We start from the raw sequence: 27673 nt of genomic DNA on the forward strand, positions 1-27673 counted from the left end.
CACACAAAACCATTGAAACACCACGGCACTAATGATTTTAGCTTTAAAATGTGTAATATAGTAACATTAAAAAGCATCAGAATTAACACAATACTGTGTTCTACCTTGCACAATGTGTGATTTCAACATAAGAATTTATAATTGTAAATTTTATCTAATTTTCTGCTGAAATTCTCATTACCGCAATGTGTCCGGCTGTGTTTGAAGATGCGTTATGTTGTAATTTAATCAAATTAACACAAAAATATTATGAAAAAAATAAATGGATGTTTTGCTAGACTACTTTAGATGACAGAAAAAATATTTACTGAATATTCATGTATAATAATAATGAAGAAAAATTTGGAAAATGATGTGTCCATGCCTGATGTTCTCATCCTCCGCAACTTTTGAGAACAGTTTAAGCACACATACAGAATTTTAATAAAGTTTGATTTTGAGTGACCAAGCACATGGACCAGTTACTTCAAGATGGCTACCAGGTAAGATCATTTTTTTTACAGTTAATTTGAAATATTGTCTTGTCAGAATGCTTACACGACATTTTGATTATCATTACCGCAACAGATGCTTATTAAATGTTAATTAAATTAATAGAAACATAATACTTTGATTTTAAATGCATGTGCAGAATCTCCAAATTATGTTCTTTCAGGTTTGTCATGTCATTTTGAAAATATGTCAGTGTTGATGTTTTCTGACTGTTGCGGTAATGAGATTTTTTAGGACTTATTTTTTAAATTATGTTACAAAAAGTGTTAAATGATAAGTAAAAGTTTTTAAATTAATGTTCCCATTTACTCCAGACTGTTTTTCAATGTCTGGTGGGAAAAAAAGTAAATTTAAGCAATTTTTACATTTTCATGCTTGACCTTTTTAAAGTTTTCGTGAGAATCACCCATGTATCAACATGGCTTTGTTGACTGCAGTACATATTGAGTTTTTTTGTATTTAATACATATGCTTTAAAACATTGAGGTTAAAAATTGTTTGTAAACTTACAATCACAATGGGAAACCTGACCAATTGTTGTCTTATAAAAAGTTGTGTTAAATAAAAATTGTCTGTTTTGAAATTAATAACATTTTAGGAACTTTTGAACTTGGAACATGTGGGTGTTACTTTACCAGACATCTTTCATCATTTATCTTACACAATTAACTTTTTAGAGAATTATGCCTTACATTCGGGAGAGAAGTACAAAAATTATTTTATTGTGTGCATTTACTATACAAAATCAGATTTGATAAAACAAAAGCATCGTTTATTTAATTAATTTTAGTTTTCCACAGAAACCAAAGTGCCCAAACACCCTTAAATAACCTTTTCTGATTGCAACACATGTTGCAAAAAAATCTTCAGGATATAAGTGTTGGCAGATGGTTAATGATCAGTTTGTTTTAATTCTTGAGACAGGTGGCATACAGAAGCCTAAGACACACCTGTGTGCCTGCGATGATGCTTAGCGTCAGATTATCTAAATCACAAGCCGGACGTTCAAACTTCACACGCGATCAAAACGTCATTACAGCACTAAATAACATTTACCCAAAATCTAAATTCCTATAGAGTATCAATGCTGACTAATGTGAAACTTCAAATACTTAAGGAAACTCTTCACGTTTGTGATCATAAACATTTTTAATGAAAAGTTTGTACTTTCATGTATGAACCAGTAAACTAATTTTTAACCAATGATTTTCAGCAGAAGGTCTTTTAAAACAGTGCATCATTTCACAAATCTGCTGGTAAATTGTTTATTAATAATGTATATTACAGCATTAAAATATTATTTTTGCTAATCCTACAAGTACACAGAAACTATTAAAACCCTCCCATTAATGTTGTTTTTTCATGTAATAAATGTTAATAAATCTGTCTCATTGTTTAAAGAGGCCATAACCACATCCTACACTAATGCACACACTGGACTTCTGTAATACCAGGTTGATTTTTTTCACATTATACAGAAGGAAGACTATCCGACCCTCCCTAAAGGGGTATGAGATAAGAATGAGAAAGAGTATAAAAGGAGATCTAAACAGAAAATCAGACAACACTGGAGCTCCTGCAGACCCCTTTTACCTTCAGCTATGGAGTGGAGAACATCTGCACTCTGTATACTGCTGCTGGCTCTCACCTGTGGCACCCTGGTTAACGCAAAGAGGGGTAAGATCCAATAACCTTCTGTTTCAAGAGGACCTCTATATTAAAAATGCTTTTTCAGTATGAATTCACCTTAGAATATTTTAGGGTTAACAAAAATCTTAAGACAGTACTGAATTGAAGTGAAATAAATTGATTTGAAACTGGTGTACCGTTCCACCACTAACAAACTAAAACTAAAGCTTTTCTGCTCAAAAAAACATGAAATTTATTTATATTTATTACATAGGCACAGATGCTTTTACCCAAAGTGACTTACAAGATTGATAATTTTTTTAGTGTGTGTGAGATCGCTGTATAGGAATTCAACTCATTCCTAATGAATTACAACCGGTTAAGCTTCAGCAACATAAATTAAAAGCAAATAAAAAAGAAATGCATTTATCTTGGTTAATGTATTATGTTATTAGATATTAATTTAGTGATAAGACATTATGTTGAATTTTATTTTTAGTGTCAGGCTTCAATCGGTATTATCAGCATCTGCAAGAAGATTAAACAGGAACTATCTTAAAGCAGATGACGATTGTACCCTTTATCTGACATATCAGCTTTATTGATGACTTCCTTTAAATGTTACTAAAAAAATAAATAATGAAATCCTAAATATGCAACGTTTCGGTCATTTGATCTTCATCGAGCATAGATGCCTGAGGTCTGATGCCTGCACTTTTAAAATTTTCTGTAAAAATTACAGTATTATTGGCAGCTGTTTGCCAGCAACTCACCGTAAATGTAAATGTTATTTACTGGTAACAGTCCGTTCAAGTTAAATGAACACTAAACATCAACAAGTCTTTGTCTTTACAGAATAAAAAAACACACTTATGCAAAGCATTCTGAGATCCTGAGATATTGGAAAAAAAACAGAAACAGGTTGTAAAAGGATTTCTGGTTCCCAGAATGCTTTGCATGAGGCTGTTATTTTATAGTTTTATTTTTTTAAAGACAAAGACTTGTTTATGTTTAATATTTTTTTAACTTTGAACAAACTCTTGTCAGTAAATAACATAAATGTAAATCTACAGTAAGGTACTGCCAAACAGCTGCATAACAACAGCAAATTTTTTACAGTATAATGAAGGTCAATGAACCTAAACGCTGTGTCAATAAATATTTAGCAAGGATTTTGTTTCTCCATTAGTTTTTTTATAGATACTTAATGTTATTAAAATAATTTTATTTTAACTGATGGATTTAAAATGATATTTTAAAGATGTTCATCTAATGTACTATCATGGTTATATTACTTCATGTTACATATTTATTGTTTTTTTATATTAAGCACAAACAATTCCAATTTGTGTAGTTACTGTGTTGTATTTTCTTAAACTGCAGTTTAGTCAATTGTTTCAAATAAAATTACAGCATGTGGGGAGCGGTCAGGGGTGCGTTTCCCAAAAGCATTGTTGCTAACTTGTTAGCAACTTAGTTGGTTGGCAATGGGAAATTGCATTGCACCCAACAAAGTTGCTAACCTAGTTAGCAACGACGCTTTTGGGAAACGCACCCCAGTTCAGTTTAAATTTCAACTTATAATTAATTGGAAGTCCAATTCTGAATTTTGCCCAATTCTGATACGATGATGTAATCTTATATTTAAAAAAATACAGTACTCTCTAAAAAATTCAAATTATTTTGCACGAGGACAAACTTAACCTATTGGGTTGTAATTTAACCTATACTGGGTTGTTTTGACCCATTGTTGAGTGAAATATAAACATTATCTGATTTAATTTAACGCATTGGCTGGGTTGAAAATAACAAAAAATAATAACAAAAAACCTTGACCACTTTACTTAACTGAAACAAACAAATGCAACACGATTTAAAGAAAAATAGTCCCTGCATACTTTTATTATGTTCCACACACTTGAATTTGTAAAAGTTAACTTAATAATTTTCTGTTGATACTGCATTGTTGTTGATATTACTAAATGGGCAAAAGGTCTGTATTTCCCAGCATGCTTTGCATGCATCTGTAGCCTATTTGACGAGTAATTTGAATGAATTTATTTTAGTAAATGTCCTTGCTTTTCCAAGCATATAATGATAGAAAACAGGGATCAGGGAACAATTTCTTTAAACCCCAAAATAGTAAATTTATCTTTCACAGAAGTAATCCACACGGCTCCAAAGGGTTAATAAAGGTCTTCTGCGGGTAATCAATTTGATTTTGTAATAGTCATATTTCAAACTTAATAAACAATAATAACATGGCTATATTATTATATATGAAGAGTTTCGTTGCAAAACGAGATAAATCCATTTTTTAACATTTTTGTCAAAACATGTTTATTATTATGTTATCATGTTATTATTTAGTTTTATGGTGCTACTTAGCTGTATTTTTTAAGTTATGAAGGTTTAAATCAAAACAAACCAACTGCAGTTGCATTGAAATTAATTGGAATGCACAACCAAAAAAAAAACAGATTTCTGAACAATTAAAAAAACGGCGGTTATCTCGTTTTGCAACGAAACTCTTCATATATTATATTATTATTAATAATAACATTAAAAGATGGTGTCGTTCCCGGAAGCTACACTGTTAAAAATTTCTGTAGAAATTACAGTATTACTGACAGCAGCTTGCCAGTAATTTACTATATATTCAAATTTATGTTATTTACTGGCAATAGTTTGCTCAAAGATAAATAAACATTAAATATTAACAAGTATTTGCCTTTCTGAGTAAAATTATAAAAATTTGGGGAAAAATCAGAAAAAAGATTGATGAGGATTTCTGGTTCCCAGAATGCTTTGCATGAGGCTGTTTTTCTATAATTTTATTGTGGAAAGACAAAGACTTGTTAATATTAAATGTTCATTTTTCTTTGAACAAACTGTTGCTAATAAATTAGATAAATATAAATCTACAGTAAGTTACTGGCAAACTGCTGCATAACTACAGCAAATGTTTTACAGTGAGTTATTATAGTTTATACACTTTGAAATATATGTTGTTTCCTGATCCCTGATTTCTACCGTTATATAAAGTATATTTGGCTGGAGTTTCCCTTTAATTGAATTAAGTTGATTGAACAAACTATGTTTTTGAGCGTACTAATATTTAAGTTTTGTTTTTCTCCAGTCTATGCCAGTAACCATGTGAACACCATCTGTAGCATGTGGGGTAACTTCCACTTCACGACATTTGACGGAGAGACTTATCAGTTTAAAGGCACTTGTGAATATAACCTGGTGTCCGACTGTCATAGCCTCATTCGCCAGTTCTCGGTTTACGTGAAGAGAACGCAAGAACCCAAAGATTCAAAGATCAGCAGACTGTCAGTTACTATCAATGACATTGCCGTGGTAATGACCGAGGACCTGGTGACGGTCAATGAACAGAATGTAAGACTTAAAGTGATGGTTATTTGTATACAGCAAAAGCATTTTATTGTCTCTTATAATTTATTTGTTTTTCTCCACATTCAGTGTAACACTACCCATCCATGTCTCAGGAATCCTCGTGGAGAAGAATGCGATTTACACCAAACTCTATTCCAAAATTGGCATCAGTGTCATGTGGAACAGAGACGATTCAGTCTTGGTAAAGTTACTTTTACACAGGAGGTTCTCGCCCAAATGTTGTTGTATCACTTCAGCTTACGTCAGAGGAAACCGTTATGTCTGAAAATAGCAGTGTCATTGCAAATTGGCAATTATGTTGCATATTGTGCAACACACATTAACTAGGCAGATGAATCTTACTATATAAGGCAATTCTGTCACCGGATGTTTAATTTTTTATTACAACCATTGAGCATTCGCAACCATGTTTAGCCTGTGAAAATTATAGGATTGCCCAATAAACGTTCCCAGTACCACACTTTTATACTATGCTGGGTTGTTTTGGGTCAGATATAAATATTTTCTGGGTTAATTTAACACAATGGCTTGGTTTGTCTTTTTGTTTGTTGAAAATGACCCAGCATTTTTTTTAATAGTGCATGACATTATCATATTATCACTGTGCCATGGTATCACTAAAGTAATTTTGCATGGCTTGTTGTTTGACCTCTTCCTCGATACAAACCCAAATATGAAATCAAATCAAATTTTATACATTTTCTCATCTCCCTGATCCAATAAAAATCTGTGTTGTTATGTTGTTTCAGGTGGAGCTGGACTCCAAATATTCTGGTCACACTTGTGGACTATGTGGTGATTTTAATGGCATTGCACTTAATGATGAATTCATCCATTCAGGTGATTCGCTCTGATCCGTTGTCATTCATTTATTTCATTTTAGGAATTTCCAAAATAATTACAGAGTACTCATTTGTGTCTTGCTATATGTATTACAGGACGAAAGCTTGGCTATGTCGAGTTCGGGAATATGCACAGGGTTCACGATCCAAGCCATTATTGTGAAGACCCCTTTGAAGAGGTAGAAGAGCAAAATGCGGTGGGCCGATGTGAAGAACACGTAAGTCCAAAAAATTGTCAATTGGTATAGCACTGTTAGCAGCGCAATGCGTTTGATTTCCAATAAACACACATACTGATAAAATGTATAGATTAAATGCACTGTAAGTCACTTTAGATAAAAGCATCTGACAAATGCATAAAAATAAATGCTAATAGTTACTGAAAGTGTATTTTAAAATGTATCATGTCTGTTTCATTCCAGCAGGAGATTTGTGGAGACATTTTGGAAAATAAAGACTGGTCATCTTGTAGCTGGGTTCTGAGCCCTTTGCCATACATCAAGGCTTGTGCGAATGACGTGTGTAACCGTCAGCCTGGTGAAACAAACACCACCTCACTTTGCTCAACACTATCTGAATACTCACGTCAGTGCTCGCACGCCGGAGGAACCCCACCCAACTGGAGAAAATCCAACTTCTGCTGTAAGAAATCACATTTACAGCTCTGGTTGAAATCATATTTTGTCTCTTCCTATAAGAATGAAAAAAATATCTTAAATATTATTTTCTATATTATACTTCAATTTAATATTTCAACTGTACAATGTCAAAAAAAAAGTTAAAAACTGTACCTTTTTTGTCGCTGGGGTTGTACCCTAAGGTTCTATTTTGTACATCTATAGGTATAGTAAACATAATACAATGTTTTGGGTACATTACTGTACCTCAAGGATCTACTGTGTACCTTTAAAACGTTTAACTTTTTTGTACCACTAAAATTAACTGGTACAAAATTGTTTCTTAGGGTACACAATAGGTCCTAGGTGTAGATATAATAGTGTTATATACCCATTAATGTATAAAAATTAACCTTTGAGGGTACCACCCCAGTGACAGACAAGATACAGTTTTATACTTTTTTTCTGACAATGAATATTTGTAGACAGCAATACAACTACATGAGATGCTTATGAGATTACTGTAGTGTGTTAAAGGAACACGCCAACTTTTTAAGACATTAGCTTATTCACCGTATCCCCCAGAGTTAGATAAGTCCACACATACCCTTTTCATCTCCGTGCATCCCGTAACTCTGCCTGACGCACCCACCGTTGACTTTACAAATCACAACATATAAATAGGAAAATCTTGGTGTTATTTTGTCACTTATTGGGAGCAGTATGCTAGCTGGAGCCATTTACTTCCAGTCTTTGTGCTTAGCTAGGCTAGCGGTGGGCGTGTCAGGCAGAGTTACGGAATGCACGGAGATGAAAAAGTTACGTATGGATTTACCTAACTCTGGGGGATACAGTGAATAAGCTAAAGTCCCAAAAAGTCGGCATGTTCCTTTAATGAGGCGAAAGATTTTAAAATTTGAAAAATAATTAAATAAATGTGTTAGATTTTTTATTTCATTGCTGCATAAATGCAATGTAATGGCATTGGATAGTGACCCTTTATTAAGCACCAGAAAATGCATCCATCTATCCATCAAAAAATAATCCATTAAAGCAACGGGTTTTTGTAATGAAACATTTATATTTAAAAACTTTAGAAACTATGGCCATACGTGTGTTCATGTGAGCCTTGATCCAATGTTTCAAAACCCATTGCTTCACTTTGGAAGACATTTAAAAACTGCAAGAATTTGTTTTTTATGGATGGATGTGCTTTTTGGAGCATTAAAAATGGGGCACTAATGTGATAATAACGCAAAAGAGAGGTAAGATACAGGATACAAAGAGCAAGTTTTACATTTTACCAAACCAAATATTCTTGTTTATTCCACTAAAACTCAATTCTATTCCCAGTCTAAAGACTTTAATTTCTTTATTTCTCTGTAGCTGTGAAATGTCCCTACAATATGGTTTATTCTGAAAGTGGCTCTCCCTGCATGGACACATGTTCACACCGAGACACAAACACACTGTGTGAGGAACACAAAGTCGACGGCTGCTTCTGCCCTCCAGGTTCATAACACTTTTTAATCCTAATGTCACATCTAGTTTTTAATGTAGGTGGTTGATCTTTGAAATAAAAAGCAATAAAAAGTAATGCAGTCTAATGAATATTGTCTGTCATAGGCACTGTATTTGATGATATCTCAAACACGGGCTGTATCCCACTGAAACAATGCCAGTGTAAACATGATCACGTCTACAATGCAGGAGAGGTCCTTCAACAAGAGGGGGAAGAATGGTAATACTTTTAATGGATTTTGCAACAGATGCCAACGCATTCATTAATGATTATTCATACCACAGGCCAAATTAAATCGGAATCAGAATTTTTGTATTTGTGTCCCCAAATTGTCTAATTTTCTACTTTTCGTTTTGTAAGTGTACACCTTATTTTATTAATGTGTCTGCTTGTAATGCATTGTGTAAATCAGTGTGTGTGATGGAGGAAACTGGATTTGTAAGAGTCTGCCCAGTCCTGGCCTGTGCGCAGTAGAGGAAGGATCTCACTTCACCACCTATGACGGAAAAGAATTCACTTTTCATGGAGACTGCAACTATTTGCTTTCTAAAGTAAGCTTATTTTATTACTAATGTATTTGATTTTATCAAGATTAATCGTGAATAATCGCATACAAAATAAAAGTGATTTTTTGCATAATATATGTGTGTACTATGTATAATTATTATGTATAATTAACCACATACACAAACATATATTAATTTCAGAATTTTTACATATATATATATATATATATATATATATATATATATATATATATATATATATATATATTTATATATATATATATATATATATATATACATATATATATATATATATATATATATATATATATATATATATATATATATATATATATATTAATTATTATATCATATAGAATATTTAATAATAATATAAATAAATATATACACATGTAAATGTTTCTTAAATACATACATAAATAATTACATATATTATGCAAAAAAAATCACTTTTATTTTGTATGCGGTTAATCGCGATTAATTTTTGCCCAGCACTAGATATGAATATTGTTTGGTTTGTATTTATTACATATTGTGGGCCAAAATTTTCAGTTTTAAATAAATAAGTGATGTTCTTACTAGTAACAGACACTTTCTGCCTCCATCTGTTTTTCTGTAGGACTGTGAGGGGTCAAAGTTCATCATATTGGGGAAGATTGTTCCTTGTATAAATCTTGAAACTGACACCTGCTTGAAATCTATAGTGGTGCTGATTGACAATGACAAGAAAAACGTGTGTACACCTCCCAAAAACAATGATATTTAGCAAATATTATATATATTCAGCTTTAGAAAAATGAGTACATACGTTTGTATAAAATACACAACACAATATAAAACCTTGACACAGTAATTCTGTATCTTTTGTACACAGCCTCTGATTATTAAAGCTGATGGGACAGTACAACACAATGCTGAAGTTTTACTTCCATACACCACAGGTGAGAGAGAGAACCTCACAGATCAAATCAATAAACAACTGCATGATTGTTCAATGCAACAAAGTGTTGATTTAAAGTCTTGAGAGAGAACATGTAGCATTTTTTCATTTTTTTCCTCACAGCTGACTTTACCGTGTTCAGGCCGTCGTCTTTTCACATCATGTTTCAGACCGCGTTTGGTCTGCAGGTGCAGGTTCAGCTGGTTCCCCTCATGCAGGTGTACATCACTGTTGATCAAAGCTTTCAGGGGAAGACTTGTGGTGAGAAATCTTCCCTTAAAAACAAGATAAATACAAATATATAACAAAATTTAGTACATAAGTCAAGAATTGGTCAAAGAGTGCAACCTCTTTTTCTTTCGTAACTTTGCTTTATCTGTGTTTATGAAGGGCTTTGTGGAAATTTTAACAAAGTGCTTTCTGACGACCTGAAGACTCCTCAGGGCATGGTGGAGGGTACAGCCACTTCGTTCGCAAACGCCTGGAAGGTCCAATCCAACTGCCCTGACCGTAAAGAGAGAATGGACGACCCCTGTTCCTATAGCACCAATAGCGGTGAGAACTAGTAAAGACAGTGTGACTTTGCACAAAAACAGGTCAACATTTGAATATTTTATCAGTCCGTGTTTGTTTAGTTGTTATCTAAGGCTTTTGTTTCCACCATAATTGTTTTTATCTTCAGAGCACTTTGCTGAGCACTGGTGTTCTAAGATGAAGGACAAAGAGAGCCTGTTTGCCAAATGTCACGCCTCCGTCAATCCAGACAGCTACTACAAAGTATGAACTAAAACAAAATTACACGTAGCATAGGATTAACCTTTAACAGACATTGCTAAAACATTGCCATTGGACAGGTCAGGTGTGCGGTTATTGAAAAATAATGCATACCTGTGTAATATTTCTCAACCAATTAGAATAAAGCATTCAACAGCCCCATGGTATAAGCGACTGTAAGCAACATTGAGGTTTAGGTTGTATCTTTTTTGTTCATTCCAACAATTTCGATAAAAAACAACTTTTATTGAATGCAATTTTGTTCTAATCCTGAACATCTAGAGGTGCAAATACTCCAGCTGTAGTTGTGAGAAGAGTGAAGAGTGTTTGTGTGCCGTGTTCTCCTCGTACGCCCGGGCCTGTGCAGCTAAAGGGATATTTCTCCAAGGCTGGAGACACTTAGTGTGCGGTAAGATGCCAAATAGTACCCTTTGTACTATAAGGTAGCATAACTTTGAGATAGCATTATGTACCTCTGCTCTTTAGGTGCGAAGTTGTACTTTTTGAAAAGGTACATCCCCTGTGATAGCTGGGGTACAAATATCCCTGCTGAAAAAAACTATAAAACCATATACAGAAAATTCTAATGGTTTTATTTGGAATTTGATTGGTTCTAATGGAATATGGCCAAAACACACTACAGTGTAGTGTTTTTAATGGTAAAAGCTAATTGGCTAATGGCTAATTGGCTATTTTTTCTGACAGTGTAGGCACTTTATAGCAAGTCCTAAATATTATCTGCTAACACATCCCTGTCAAACTCCACAGAGAAATACACAGAGAATTGCCCTGCATCGCAAAACTACTCCTATCAGCTGCAGAGCTGTCAGAGCACCTGTCAATCTCTCAGCTCAGAGCGCCAGGACTGCAGCGATGACTTTGTGCCTGTAGACGGATGTGCCTGTCCGAAAGGACTCTACCAAGATGAGAAGGGAGTCTGTGTACCTATGGAAAAATGTCCATGTTACAACAATGGCTTAAAAGTCCAACCTGGCAGGTCTGTCAGCATCAAGGATGAACACTGGTATGTGGAAAATAATATGTGAAATAAAGTTTCATTATCTAAATATGTGATTAAGAGCATCAAATGTCCTTACTCGGTCATATTAAATATATAAAGGATATCTTTTCACAGAATGCTCTTTACATTAATGTAGGAACATTTTATGTAAATAACATAAAAAAGTTACTTCAGCAGGCTTAGCTAATGTACTCACTCTACAAAACCTAAATCTGATGTTGTTTTTCTTATCAGTGTTTGCATGAATGGAAAATTGCACTGTCGCTCTTGGAAACCTCGTTTTCTGGGTAAGACACATTTATTTTGCTATATAATTAAATATGGTCTACCATAAACAATGTTGGCATTAACAACCAAAGATTCGAAGAACATCTAAGATTATGATGCCAACAGGAATCAACCATAGATGCAAAATTGCTCAAATGTTTTCAAATACAGTTAAAGATAAACCAGGTTTTCCAGTGAGTTATATGTTAAAAAATAAATCTTAATATCTTGCAGATTGCTCATCTCCAAAGGTTTACTTCAACTGCAGTACAGCAGGCCAGAATGAAAATGGATTGGAGTGTGCACAGACTTGTTTGCAACAGAATGTGGATTGTGTGAGTCTCTTCTTCATTTCTCTCCTAGTCTGTCGATGGTCCTTGTGGAGTTACAACATTTGTTTGCATATATTATCAATGTTTTTCCTCTGTATAGTTTCTCGCTGGAGTGTGAATCTGGATGCCAGTGTCCTACAGGTCTCCTGGATGATGGAAGAGGAAACTGCGTTACACCACATAACTGCCCGTGTTCACACAATGGACAGTTTTATGCACCAGGGGCTCAGATAACAATGGACTGCAATAAGTGGTATGCAATCAATGACTAATAACATCTTGTACATTACTGCATACCTAGATTGATCTACATGTAATTTGTAAATTATATATTATATATACTGTACATTACTATGTAACACATAAACAAAGGAAATACACCCGTTTCAATGCTATTACATTACACGCTACTTTAGATTATACCATGGGGCTGTTGAAAACTTGATTCTGATTGTTTGAAAAATGTCCCACGAGTGTTGATTATTTTTCTGTAAAACACACACCTAACCTGTCAAATGTCTTAAAATAACCACCAGAGCAATGTTTGTGGTAACAGTGGTATAAGCCGAATAATTGACTCCCGTTCTTTAAATTAGATGAAAATAATGCACACTTGCGGCATTACCACCTTGTGCATTATTTTCGAATACTTCAATAATCCCGTCATCAATTATTCCTGAGGTATTGTACAAAGTCTGTATATATAATTGTATATATACAATTTTACAGCACTTGTCAACATGGAACATGGAAATGTACAGAACATAGCTGTCCGGGCATCTGCACTATTTATGGAAGTGGACATTATCAAACTTTTGATGAACAAAGATTCGGCTTTAGAGGAGACTGCAGTTATATAGCTGTGCAGGTATGAACCAACCTAGCATGATATCTTTAAATAAATAAAAATGAATCATTTCATTAAGAAGAAAGTAAGTCACATAGTGCCTGTGTGTTTTGGTTTGTCTTTTGTCTAAAAGGACAAGTGCGGCAATAAGACCGGTCAATTTAGCGTGGTGACTGAGAATATACCGTGTGGAACAACAGGAACCACGTGTTCAAAAGCTGTTGATATCTTTTTGGGGGTAAGTCTCGAAATATTCAAACATTAGATTTAACAAAAAATAATGTGCATTCATATTATTTAATCAAAAACGTTCTGCTCTTTCTAACTTTCTCACACACAGAGGACTAGACTGGATCTTTCTGACGACAAAGTAACAGCCACTGACACTGGAGTTGGTCCACTGATCAAGTACAATGAAAGGAAGGTTGGCATGTATATCGTCATTGATGCTGAGAACGGTCTGACAGTTTTGTGGGACCGGATAACCACCGTCCGCATCATTCTGCAACCCCAGCATTCAGTAAGTTTTAAATTACTTAATTAGACAAATAATCTTTATTAGCCTTCTGATTGTAAACGTACTCTGACACACATACCTTTACGGCAGTACCAATGTCCTAAAAACTTAACAAAACAACTTTAGTCTAATTTATATGTTTCATTTACAGTTACAGTAATGGTGTGATTAAAATTCTGAACATTTTGGTACTTTAATATGCGCTTTCACAGGGACAAGTTTGTGGCCTCTGTGGAAATTTCAATGGAGATGGAAAAGATGACTTCACCACTCAAGGAAACCTGCAAACTACAAATGTATTAGAGTTTGTGGACAGCTGGAAAGCAGCAAGCAACTGCCCTGATTCAGAAATGGACATTGACCCGTGCATGGCGACTCCCAATCGACACACCTGGGCCAAAATACAATGTAGCATTATAAAGGAAGATACTTTCAAGGACTGCCATAGTAAGGTACTGTTCTAAAAAGACTTTAAAATGTAAATGAAGACACAAAATAAAGTAAATTTAAAAGAATTTGACATCTCACCAAGCTAGTATGACTAATGGGGCTTTTCAATTGTATAGTTTGATGTGGCTTGGTAAAACACGGCTCTGCTCACTTTTCTTTGACTCGGTTTGGTTTCCCATCGAAGTTTAGTCCCGCTTCAAGGTTGGTGTGATTATAGGATTATCGTTACCATTGCGCCGCCTCTAACGCCGTGACAGAATGGTGTTCTTGATTGACGCCAGGCAGATGTTTTTCACTGCTAAAAGGCAGTTTAGGAGCTTGTACAACAATTCTCTCTGACCAATCAGTGATCGGCAGTGTTACACATCACATTTTAGCCAAGGTGGTATCTGGTAATATGAACAGAGTGGAAACCCCCCACCAAAAGTGAGCTGTACCAGCCCATACTATCCAATGGAAAAGCACCGTAACTTTCTTTTGGCAGTACAGACAACACAAAATTCTAAATATTTCATTTTCTACAAAATAAAGCGTCAGTTGCAGATTTTTAATCTTATGGGCTTTAGTTCCGATTGACTGTATAAAATATCTGTGTCATACTACAGGGTAAGTAAATAAAGACTATTAGGGTGACTATTCTTATATATGGCATACAAAAATCTGTAACATTGTAAAAGCTAGTGTAAATGTCTGTTGACACAGGTGGATCCAAACCCATATTATGAAAACTGTGTGAAGGACTCATGTGCGTGTGACACGGGTGGAGACTGTGAGTGCTTCTGCACAGCCGTAGCCGCTTACGCTCAAGCCTGCAATGAAGCAGATGTTTGTGTGGTCTGGAGAACACCTGAGATCTGCCGTAAGCATCTGTCAAGCACAAAACTCAGATTCACTCTGAATGTAAACCTGAATTCCAAATCTGTGGTGTTGTCATTATGTTTCTAGTCATCCATGTGGCACTTTCAACATTTTGCTCTTTTAATTGCATTTAATTTAGTTTTTATGAGGGCACATGCTCACATTTTTGTCATTTTCTTTTGTCAGCTGTGTACTGTGACTACTACAATAATCCAGGTGACTGCACATGGCATTACAGTCCGTGTCATACGCCATGCTACAAAACCTGTCTCAATCCTGAGGGTATCTGCAATAACACTTTACCCAACCTGGAGGGTGAGTTACTGAATCATGTAGTAGACTAGCTAGCATTTTTTCATTTTGTGTACGGTAAAAACAGGATGTGTACTACGCTGTATGTTTAGTGGTCAGAATTTTCATGACCGTTAGGTTTCAGGAAGCTTTAAATATCTCACATATACTGTATGCAACCTTTTATAATAATATATACTGTATATCCATTGTGCAGGATGTTATCCAAAATGTCCAGAGGACAAGCCTATTTTTGATGAGAAAAATCAAATTTGTGTTGAGGCATGTAATGGTACTTGCTATATTAATGGTACTGAGTTTAATCCCGGAGAGGAGATCCCAACAGAAGAGCCATGTCAGATATGGTAATAAAAAACCTATGAGTGGTTCACCCACCCCTTTAAAGTCACTGATGTTACAAATCAAAACATTCAAAAACTTATATTTATATATTTCAAAAACATTCTTTTTACAGCATATGTGATGAAAATGGAAAAATACAATGTTTTCAAAAACCTGGTAAGCAAAAACGCATTGGTTAGAATTATCTTTCCACTAAGCATTTAATGTTCATAATTAGCTAAATATAGTTGTGTCTGTGTCAAACAGGATGCTGTTACTACAATGGAACAGAATATGGTGACAATGAAATAATTTACAATGTAACAGATGGCATGGGAATGTGCTACTATGCCATTTGTATAAATACTACTGTGATTGAAACACAGGAACCCTGTAAACCTTCACCACCACCCCCCGAAAGTACTCCAACCACTACAATTACAGTTTCAACAACAGAATCAACCACTCCCTCACAACCACCCACTGTTTCCACATCTTCACCTACACCAACAGAAATTACAACAACAACAACACCTCCTAGCAGTACTCCAACAACAAAAATGACACAATCAACAACCATGGAAGGATCTACAACTTCCTCACAAACGCCCAAACCTCCCACTGTTTCCACATCTTCACCTACACCAACAGAAATTACAACAACAACAACAACAACACCTCCTAGCAGTACTCCAACAACAAAAATGACACAATCAACAACCATGGAAGGATCTACAACTTCCTCACAAACTCCCACACCTCCCACTGTTTCCACATCTTCACCTACACCAACAGAAATTACAACAACAACAACACCGCCTAGCAGTACTCCAACAACAAAAATGACACAATCAACAACCATGGAAGGATCTACAACTTCCTCACAAACTCCCACACCTCCAACTGTTTCTACATCTTCACCTACACCAACAGAAATTACAACAACAACAACAACACCGCCTAGCAGTACTCCAACAACAAAAATGACACAATCAACAACCATGGAAGGATCTACAACTTCCTCACAAACGCCCAAACCTCCCACTGTTTCCACATCTTCACCTACACCAACAGAAATTACAACAACAACAACAACAACACCGCCTAGCAGTACTCCAACAACAAAAATGACACAATCAACAACCATGGAAGGATCTACAACTTCCTCACAAACGCCCAAACCTCCCACTGTTTCCACATCTTCACCTACACCAACAGAAATTACAACAACAACAACAACAACAACACCTCCTAGCAGTACTCCAACAACAAAAATGACACAATCAACAACCATGGAAGGATCTACAACTTCCTCACAAACGCCCAAACCTCCCACTGTTTCCACATCTTCACCTACACCAACAGAAATTACAACAACAACAACAACAACAACACCGCCTAGCAGTACTCCAACAACAAAAATGACACAATCAACAACCATGGAAGGATCTACAACTTCATCACAAACGCCCAAACCACCCACTGTTTCCACATCTTCCCCTACACCAACAAAAATTACAACAACCTCATCGGGAACTCCAGAAACAATGTCACCATGTGTGGATATATGTGAGTGGTCTGAGTGGTTTAATGTATATAATCCTGCAACAGGAGGAGATAATGACTTAGAGACATATAAAAATATTAAAGAAAGTGGAAAAAAGATCTGTGAACATCCAGAAGATATTGAATGTAGAGCTGTGAATAAACCTGACATGAGCTTTGAAGAATATGTTAATTCATCAAAACAAGTAGTCCAGTGCAATGTTTCATATGGTCTGCAGTGTGAGAAAAAAAACCAGAACGCCCGTCCCTATAAATGTTTTGACTATGAAATACGGGTTCTCTGCTGTTTTCCTTGTTCCACACCATCACCCGCAACAACACCAACCTCTACATTTAGCACAACACAAACACCCTTGAGCTCAACATCCATACCATCCACCACATCCTCACAACCGCCCAAACCTCCCACTGTTTCCACATCTTCACCTACACCAACAGAAATTCCAACAACAACAACAAAAACACCTCCTAGCAGTACTCCAACAACAAAAATGACACAATCAACAACCATGGTAGGATCTACAACTTTCTCACAAACGCCCACACCTCCCACTGTTTCCACATCTTCACCTACACCAACAAAAATTACAACAACAACAGGAACACCTCCTGGAAGTACTCCAACAACTGAAAAAGTAATTACATTATCAGTATCTACTAAGAGCAGCTCAACTTCTGGGCTACCAATAACTACTGGTCCTATTAAAACAACACTGCCCCCCTCAACCGGAGGACAAATCACAGGATCAACTACCACAAAACCTACGCCAACAGAAAGGACTACAACAACACAAACACCTCCTGGAAGTACTCCAACAACTGAAGTAACACAATCAACAACAGTGGTAGTATCTACAACTTCCCCACAAACACCCAAACCTCCCACTGTTTCTACAACTTCACCTACACCAACGAAAACTACAACAGGAATACCTACTGGAAGTACTACAACAACTAAACTAACACAATCAACAACAGGGTTTGAATCTACCACATCCTCACAAACACCAAAACCACCCACTGTTTCTACGTCACCTACACCAACAGAAAGGACTACAACAACACAAACACCTCCTGGAAGTACTCCAACAACTGAAGTAACACAATCAACAACAGTATCTACAACTTCCCCACAAACACCCAAACCTCCTACTGTTTTTACAACTTCACCTACACCAACAAAAACTACAACAGGAATACCTACTGGAAGTACTACAACAACTAAACTAACACAATCAACAACAGGGGTTGGATCTACCACATCCTCACAAACACCAAAACCACCCACTGTTTCTACATCACCTACACCAACAGAAAGGACTACAACAACACAAACACCTCCTGGAAGTACTCCAACAGCTGAAGTAACAGAATCAACAACACTATCTACAACTTCCCCACAAACACCCAAACCTCCCACTGTTTCTACAACTCCACCTACACCAACAAAAACTACAACAGGAATACCTACTGGAAGTACTACAACAACTAAACTAACACAATCAACAACAGGGTTTGAATCTACCACATCCTCACAAACACCAAAACCACCCACTGTTTCTACGTCACCTACACCAACAGAAAGGACTACAACAACACAAACACCTCCTGGAAGTACTCCAACAACTGAAGTAACACAATCAACAACAGTATCTACAACTTCCCCACAAACACCCAAACCTCCCACTGTTTCTACAACTCCACCTACACCAACAAAAACTACAACAGGAATACCTACTGGAAGTACTACAACAACTAAACTAACACAATCAACAACAGGGTTTGAATCTACCACATCCTCACAAACACCAAAACCACCCACTGTTTCTACATCACCTACACCAACAGAAAGGACTACAACAACACAAACACCTCCTGGAAGTACTCCAACAGCTGAAGTAACAGAATCAACAACACTATCTACAACTTCCCCACAAACACCCAGACCTCTCACTGTTTCTACAACTCCACCTACACCAACAAAAACTACAACAGGAATACCTACTGGAAGTACTACAACAACTAAACTAACACAATCAACAACAGGGTTTGAATCTACCACATCCTCACAAACACCAAAACCACCCACTGTTTCTACGTCACCTACACCAACAGAAAGGACTACAACAACACAAACACCTCCTGGAAGTACTCCAACAACTGAAGTAACACAATCAACAACAGTATCTACAACTTCCCCACAAACACCCAAACCTCCCACTGTTTCTACAACTCCACCTACACCAACAAAAACTACAACAGGAATACCTACTGGAAGTACTACAACAACTAAACTAACACAATCAACAACAGGGTTTGAATCTACCACATCCTCACAAACACCAAAACCACCCACTGTTTCTACGTCACCTACACCAACAGAAAGAACTACAACAACACAAACACCTCCTGGAAGTACTCCAACAACTGAAGTAACACAATCAACAACAGTATCTACAACTTCCCCACAAACACCCAGACCTCCCACTGTTTCTACAACTTCACCTACACCAACAAAAACGACAACAGGAATACCTACTGGAAGTACTACAACAACTAAACTAACACAATCAACAACAGGGGTTGGATCTACCACATCCTCACAAACACCAAAACCACCCACTGTTTCTACGTCACCTACACCAACAGAAAGAACTACAACAACACAAACACCTCCTGGAAGTACTCCAACAACTGAAGTAACACAATCAACAACAGTATCTACAACTTCCCCACAAACACCCAAACCTCCCACTGTTTCTACAACTTCACCTACACCAACAATAATTACTACAACAACAACAACAACAGGGACACCTACTGTTTCATCTACACGTCCTGGAAGCACTACACCGACTGCATCTACAAAGCCATTAACAACAACTATAAAGACAACCCTATCTACAACTACCCGTCCTAGCACTACACTCTGTTTTTGTGAATTTAATGGAACGCAGTATGAGCCGGGTTAGTAAATTTTTAAAATGTATAAATATATCTGCAATAAGCAAAAGTTGTATTTCTTTTACTATTTTTCACACCATTCCTAATGTTGTAGGAGAGACAATCCTTGACAATGTGCACCTTGGCTCTGGGATATGTCTGACCATGGTCTGCTCTGACATCTGTGTGATTCAGAATACAACAAACCCATGTCCAACTTCACCAACACCAACTCCCACTCCATACTATGACTGCCCTGAATGGGACAAAAATGTACAATTAAACATAATTTTTCATTTCATGACTAAATAATTAGCTTAAAATTTTATTTTATTGATAAATCTCAGTGCTTTTTTTAATAATCCATGGAGACAACATAAAACCGAAAGCAGTTTTTTATGCAATTTTGTAACTTACCTAATACTAGAACTTTCTGCATTATAACCAGACCAATGAGACCTTCATCCTATGTAACTGCACCATGGCAAGGTGCATAGAGGACAACATCATTGAGATTATCCCATACGAATGTCCCCCACTACAAAACATCACATGTGCTAATGGAAAGAACCCGGTGCTGGTATATGATGAGCACTACTGCTGCCAACATTACGCCTGTGACTGTGAGTAACCTGTTCTTTTTTAATCTCTGTCTAAGACTTCTATATGTAATGCAATTTAGGAATGTTCATATTTAATTTCATGAACAGAGAAAGAAAATTCGTTTTTCCAATAGAAAATTTACATTTAATAACATTCATTCGCATTGCTCTTCTCATTTAAGGCTTTTGTGAAGGCTGGGGTGATCCTCATTACATCACATTTGATGGAACGTTTTACAGTTATCAAGGAAATTGCACTTACACATTAATGGAAGAAATTCGGCCTCACTATCATTTGAAGATCTACATTGATAATGTCTATTGTGATCCCATTGAGCATGTTTCCTGTCCAAGATCAATTATTGTATCGTATAACAACCTAATCATTACACTTACGAATCACAATTTATTTGGAGGTGCAGAACTAGAGGTGAGGCTTTTTAGGTTTTTGATTCTAAATAGTATTGATATGCTTTTTGTCTATGTGAGGGGTGTAAATATAAATCTTCTGATTGACTCTTCACCAATAAGGCTTCAATCAACAATGAAAAGCTAAGACTGCCTTTTAGTCGTAATGCAGTGAGGGTGGTGAGCTCAAGCTTGGATTTATTCCTGGAGATTCCACAGCTGGGTGTCATTGTAACATTCGGAGCCACCGGCTTTAGCATCAATCTGCCGTTCCAGCATTTTGGAAACAACACACAAGGGCACTGTGGTGAGTTAGCAAGCAAAATAAACGTTCTTGAGATTTAACATGGTCAAGTCATTGAACATGCTCATGTTACAACAGCAATGCTATCTATTGCTCATGTCGCTGTAAACTCCTCACATTGGAAATGAACATGGAATTGCATTGTCACTGCAGAGGATTAGGCAGGATTGAATTGGCTGGAACCTGGAGGACTTTATCAAGGCTTAAATTACAGCAATACTAAATTACGTAGTAATACAAAGAAGATATTTGTCTGAAATAGCAGTCTGCAGAATGAAGCATCTATTTAGATAATATATCTATGGTCCAAGCTGTGCCATTGAGTACATTTATTATGATGCTCAAAGATGCATTTTAAATTATAAAATTCTTGACTTCAGGGAGATATGCATGCATATCTTGTTAAAATGTTTAAAGTTTTGATTATGTAAAACCATGGAATATGGATAGTGACATCATGTTTTTTGCCCATAATCCTCTTAAGGAACATGCAACAATAACAGGGCCGATGACTGTATGCTTCCTGGAGGGATCTTGGTGTCTGACTGCGCAGTGATGGCAGATTACTGGCCAGCTAACCTCAAAAATGGAGAAATATGCACTAAACCGACTGTGTTACCTACAGTGGGAACGAGCCCCAAACCCACACCCAGCAATTGCCAGGCTCTTCCGGAATGTAACCTCCTTCACAGCAAGTGAGCTGATGTGTTTTTACAGTGAAGTTCAACAAACTTTATGTAATAAATATTTTTTGTGCTGCTTCTATAATCTGTTCTTTATTTTTACCAGGTTGTTCGAACAGTGCCATCACTATGTGTCTCCAGATAACTTCTTTTTAGGCTGTCATTATGACAGCTGTCATATGAGCAACCCTGCCGTGGTGTGTACGAGTCTGCAGACCTATGCAAGGACTTGTTCTCAATTTGGCCTCTGCATCAACTGGAGAAACTACACAAGCCTCTGCAGTGAGTAATAAACACAATGACTGTACTCTATTTTTAGGTTTTAAATTACAAGAATCCGAGATCTGGTCTGAGATTTTCAAGCAGCTCTACTGTATGTGTTCGCTATACATCAAGTGTTGTATTTATCTTTTCTTCTATAGACATTGAATGCCCAACAAATAAAATCTTCAAGCCATGTGGCCCAGCTGAACCCCAAACCTGTGAAGACCAGTATGACCTTTAATCTGCAATGTTATTTTCAAGTCATTTAAACAATAGTGAAAAAGATGCATTGCATTGTACAGTATGTTATGCTATGCTTGGTAATATGGCAATATATGAAGAGCTCAGATGCAAAACCCTCTAAGGTCGTTTTTACACTTGGTTCAGTTGCTGCCTGAGTGCTAATGTTACTGGTGCCCCCGCAGTGTTGGTCTGGTTTCACACTCATTTGATTCTAGCGAACCTTGGTTTACTTGTGTAATCTCACGTAATCACCGACGTGTACGTACAAGAGGATGTAAATCACAACGCGACTGAGCATATTTTTTTGTTTTTTAATATGTTGGTGTTATCATGCACAGCAGAGAGCGCGATAGCTGTGCATATGTGTTTTGAAATGCAGAACTCATCAGTTGTCATGGTGCATTGTGGAAAAAAATGATTGACTTCATAGGCTAAAATGCATGCGCAGGTTACTTTGCATCCCGGATGAGTGCGCACCCAAGTCCGAATTGCGCCACAGTTCAATTGCAACAAGTTGCCTTCATATTTCTACAGTATTCCTAAATGGACAAACTGCTCTGCAGAACACGTTTCGTCGCTAGGTTGCCTCAGATGACAACATGTTTTTCCTGTGGCAGCTACCGTAGCTTCTCTTTGCGTTTCGAAATTGAGGTTGGCTGCACTTTGCAATCTCTTGCACCTTGACATACGTGTGCCGCTGTTCATCCAATTTATCTTCTGTGCAGTTAGAGGACTTGAACATTTTTTGAAAAGTTTAAAGGATTTTGCCAAGAAACCAATTTTTTGAATGGCCTGAGGCTGGGATTAAGTGAATTTAAAGTGAACGTTTTTAATGAACGTACACCTGCTGAGAGCATTCGGTCATTATGTCATTTCTAACGAAAGTGGCGTTTAGCGGCTTTTGCATTAAGCTCTTCCTATGAACCTGCATATGGGGGCAGCTTTATTGAACAGCTTGTAAAGCAGCTCAGTTCCGAAAAATACTGTATATAGGATGATGTTAACCTCACTGTGGTGTTCATGTATTGTTTGTAACAAACTTAAAAAATTGCAGACCTGAAGAGAGGAGTCTTGAAATCCCCACTGAGGGATGCTTTTGCCCAGATGGGATGATGCTCTTCAACAAAGTGTCAGACGTCTGTGTGGAAAAATGCGGTGAGAAGTCAATGAATCAAATGTGTTTGTATTAGTGTGTGAGCTTAAATAACCTGAATCTGTTTGAATCAGACAGAGCAACATGCTCATCTTAAATGTTTCTGGATGATGTTTTGTCTCATGTTGCTTTTTTGTTATAGGATGCCTGGATGCATCAGAGACCCCACGTGAGGTGCGTTCGTTTTTCTGCCATTCAATTGATGTTAATATTTATAACAGTAGAAAACAAAGTCCACAACTCATTTTTTTTGCCAAACTATTACTTTAGGTACCTTTGTAAATCATACAAGGAGCATTAACATGCTGGTAAATCATTTCAAATCATTAAAGCTTCAATCTGTAACTCTACATTGGTTATAAATAAACAAAAATCAGTAACTGTGTGAGTACATGTAGAATCAGTGTTCAAAACTCTCTCCTTACCCAAATTCACAGAAAATGTCAGTTGTCTGTCAACAAACGTAAATGTTTACTGTAAAAAGATGGATCTACTTAAAAAAATTGCTTCAGTTGGTAAAACCTAAAAAATTAAATTAAAATGGAGAATTTAAGTTAATGAAAAATAAATCATTTTAGGTGTTACCAATCAAAGTACTTTTTTTTACGTTGATCCAACGTTCACTTTTTACAGTGTGAGTACATAAAGTAACCTGCAAGTGTATGTTACAAACAGAGATGGCGACATAGTGGCAAAAGTTACAGACTGCAGCTTTAATGAATTTAGATCACAGAGTAACAAAGTTGTTGTCTTAGAAGACAAATTCCTGCCCCTGCAAGCTCACTAGATTTTGGGATATAGCCCATCTATACTGCCAATAGTAAATGTAAAGAATAATTAAGTGAAAATGACCAGACAAGACTTTCAGCTATGCCCTCTTGGTTTTTTATGGCAGTTTGGGGAGGTCTTCGAGTACAACTGCGAGGTTTGTGTCTGTGAAAGGGCCACCAAATCTATCAACTGTAAGCCCAAACAGTGTCTTGATTCTGTTCCTGAGAGCTGCACACTACCTGGCTTAGTGTTGGTCAATGTCACCGATCCCTCGGACCCATGCTGCACCAAACAAGTTTGCAGTACGATAATTTTGTTTACGTTTTAAAAAGGGATAGCATTTTACATTTTGTAGCATCGTTCTAACATCGTCTCTTTCCTCTCTGTTTCATAACATAGATTGTGATACAAGTACATGCCCATCTTTGAAAAATGTGTGTGAGATTGGATATTCTTCAGAACTGGAGGTGCCTGAGGGAAAATGCTGTCCAGAAATAATATGCGGTATTGCTGTTTGTCCTAAACACTTGCATTTATTCATAAACATTGTATTGTATTTCATAACTGTTGATGTATGTGTTCCCCAGAATAACATTTTATACTTTTTGTTTTTTCTTTAATGTTCTGTTGCATCCACAGTACCCAAAAAAGTCTGTGTCTTTGACAATAAAGAATATGAGGTAACTAAACCAACTGTTACATTTAAACTAAAGAAATAATTTGCTTTGTAATAATAATGTCTGGTCTCATAAAATAAATATACATAATGATAAAATGTATATCTTGTAAATGCACTTTATGTCGTTTTGTATAAATGCGTTAATGTAATGCTACCCATATCTCTCCTCTTACAATCCCAGCCTGGTAGCCCCATCCCCGTTGTTAACTGTCAAGAATGTACATGTACGCGGGAAGTGGATCCTAAAACACAATTATTCAAGATCAGCTGCAAAATGGTGACATGCAACAAAGTCTGTAACCTTGTGAGTCATGTGTCGCAGCTTCTCATTGGCCGTTCTTATTCAGTAGTGTTTCTGATTAGCTTGTCTATGGATCAAATTTATATTTACTTTATTTTTTACTCGTCTTGTTTAGGGTTATGAATATCAAGAGCCTGTAAGCTATAAGGACTGCTGTGGGAAGTGCGTGCAAACTCACTGTATCATCAATGTCAATGGCACACAACATATACTGAAGGTGAGGTCAAAGCCAAAGATCACTTTTTCTCTAATCAAGATGACATTGGCTAAAAAGCACAGTATGCACAGTTACCGCAATAAGAAAATAGAAATTCTATTATTTTGCACCTGGAAAATGGACAATTGCTCCAAATGCCAAGAGTATCCATATAGGATAAAAGTATCCATATAGGAAATCTGCACCGATAATACAACAATAATGTTTAATATGAAAAATGAATTGTACTTTGTTCTTATTCTCCTTATAGGAGGGAGAAGTTTTGCCCACTACTGACCGGGATTGTGACAGAATCACATGTACTAAAGTTAATGGACAGTTCATCACTGATAACTACAGAGTCCAGTGCCCTGCTTTCAACATCTCCAACTGCCAGCATGTATGTCTTAAATGATCATAAATGTTAAATGTGCTCATGGTGAATAATTAATGTATATGATATGACATTTTGTTTATGTGATTCGATTTATAGGGTACAGTCCAGCTCATGGCTGATGGCTGCTGCTACTTCTGTGAGTATTTCGAAAAAACGTATTAAACAATGCTGCTATTGTGCTCAGTTTATAACTTTTTATATAGATTTCAATCCTTCTAATGTCCTTTCTGTTGATTTTAGCTCAAGACCTGTTTAATGTGTCTGTATTTTTTCATTTCATGTTTGTAGGTGTGGACAAGATTAAGGGCTGTCAAGTGCAGGTTGTTCAGGATTATATAGTTCACGACGGTTGCCAATCAGAAAATAAAATTGATCTGACATTCTGTGAGGGAGATTGTGGCAGTTATAGCAGGTGAGTTAATGCTTGTACACATGCTTGTACAGTACACATATATGGTTCTTTAATGTATTTGCATTGAACTTAAAATAAAATAAATTTAAGTGAATTAGTGCTTAAAACAAGTAAAAGAAATCTGCCAATGAACTTTTTTCATAAACACTTAATTCAAGAAATTTTTTCTTATTCTGCTGGCAGATTATTTTTACTTATGAAGCCTTAAATCAAAGGCTTTATTCTGATTGGATAAAAATGTTCCATGGGTGTTGATTATTTTTTTGTAAACCGCACACCTAACTTGTCAAATGTCTTAAAAATTTGCACCAGAGCAATGTTTCTGGTAACCATAGTAGTATAAGCGGAAGAATTGACTCAAATTATTCGAAAATTATGCACACCCAAGGTGTAACGGCACGGCGCGAAGCACCTTGGGTATGCATTATTTTCTTATAATTCAACGGCCTGTCATCAATTATTTCTTACTTGACTGAGTAAGGTCATATCAAAGATTGAAATCAAACTTATAACCACTAATCTGATACTGATGAGACTAAAGGCTGTAATGCATTGACACATTTTTCATTACCTTAATTTCTGCCTTTCTTTTTCTCTCTCTTTCACATACACAGGTACACTGAACCCAAGTTATCCGCCTGTAGCTGTTGCCAGGCAACCAACATAAGTAATAGAACAGTGTCTCTCGGTTGTCCAAGTGGAGCCAAAATACATCACACGTACATTCAAGTCAATGAGTGCACCTGTAGCAAAACAGCCTGTCATGAAACTGGATTTAACCAGCACAAGCTTGAAAACTCCCGTAAGAAACGCGACTTTCAACTAACATGAGCGTCTAATGACTCCAGATGTTAATGAGCCGTCAAATAACTGTGTGAAGCTTGTAATCTGAATTTAATTTAATTGCATTGCTATGTTTAACTATTTCAGAAGCTTAATTTTAAAGTTAAAAAAAGCTTTAAATGTTTTTCTCAATTGATCTTTGGATAAATGTGTATTTTCTGCTTGTATATGAAATTAAACGCAATTAAAGCAATAAAAGTTTGTCATTTATTCTTGTTAA

The 27673-nt window shown here is 36.2% G+C and overlaps 1 protein-coding gene across 2 annotated transcripts; it reads left to right on the forward strand.

Moving 5' to 3' along the window:
- Positions 1–2027: 2027 nt before the first annotated feature.
- Positions 2028–27651, forward strand: muc2.1 (mucin 2.1). 2 transcript variants are annotated; one of them, XM_073868521.1, is made up of 46 exons: positions 2028–2169; positions 5261–5522; positions 5608–5722; positions 6291–6381; positions 6480–6601; positions 6806–7025; positions 8387–8512; positions 8627–8741; positions 8935–9073; positions 9669–9782; positions 9924–9990; positions 10113–10250; positions 10380–10544; positions 10672–10766; positions 11046–11172; positions 11532–11787; positions 12019–12071; positions 12286–12384; positions 12483–12636; positions 13113–13251; positions 13364–13468; positions 13571–13750; positions 13960–14199; positions 14900–15056; positions 15242–15370; positions 15564–15711; positions 15822–15865; positions 15956–20221; positions 20313–20470; positions 20646–20820; positions 20982–21229; positions 21331–21514; positions 21996–22206; positions 22301–22476; positions 22617–22686; positions 23756–23856; positions 23997–24028; positions 24750–24927; positions 25025–25129; positions 25265–25305; positions 25486–25608; positions 25721–25822; positions 26073–26201; positions 26295–26334; positions 26487–26610; positions 27225–27651. In XM_073868521.1, exons 1-46 carry the CDS (start codon positions 2094–2096, stop codon positions 27439–27441), a joined length of 10356 nt encoding a protein of 3451 aa, XP_073724622.1. In that variant the 5' UTR covers positions 2028–2093; the 3' UTR covers positions 27442–27651. The 2 variants fall into 2 exon arrangements, with proteins under 2 accessions (XP_073724622.1, XP_073724623.1); XM_073868522.1 differs by having other exon boundaries at positions 6809–7025.
- The last annotated feature ends 22 nt before the right edge of the window (positions 27652–27673 follow it).

Source organism: Misgurnus anguillicaudatus, chromosome 6 (genome assembly GCF_027580225.2).
Source record: "Misgurnus anguillicaudatus chromosome 6, ASM2758022v2, whole genome shotgun sequence".
Classification (NCBI taxonomy): Eukaryota; Metazoa; Chordata; class Actinopteri; order Cypriniformes; family Cobitidae; genus Misgurnus; species Misgurnus anguillicaudatus.

Coding starts and splice junctions, on each gene's coding strand:
- muc2.1 (XM_073868521.1), top strand. CDS start 2,094: ATGGAGTGGAGAACATCTGCACTCTGTATACTGCTGCTGGCTCTCACC. Junction 24,928..25,024: donor CTGCACCAAACAAGTTTGCA/GTACGATAATTT, acceptor TTCATAACATAG/ATTGTGATACAAGTACATGC. Junction 25,609..25,720: donor GCAACAAAGTCTGTAACCTT/GTGAGTCATGTG, acceptor CGTCTTGTTTAG/GGTTATGAATATCAAGAGCC.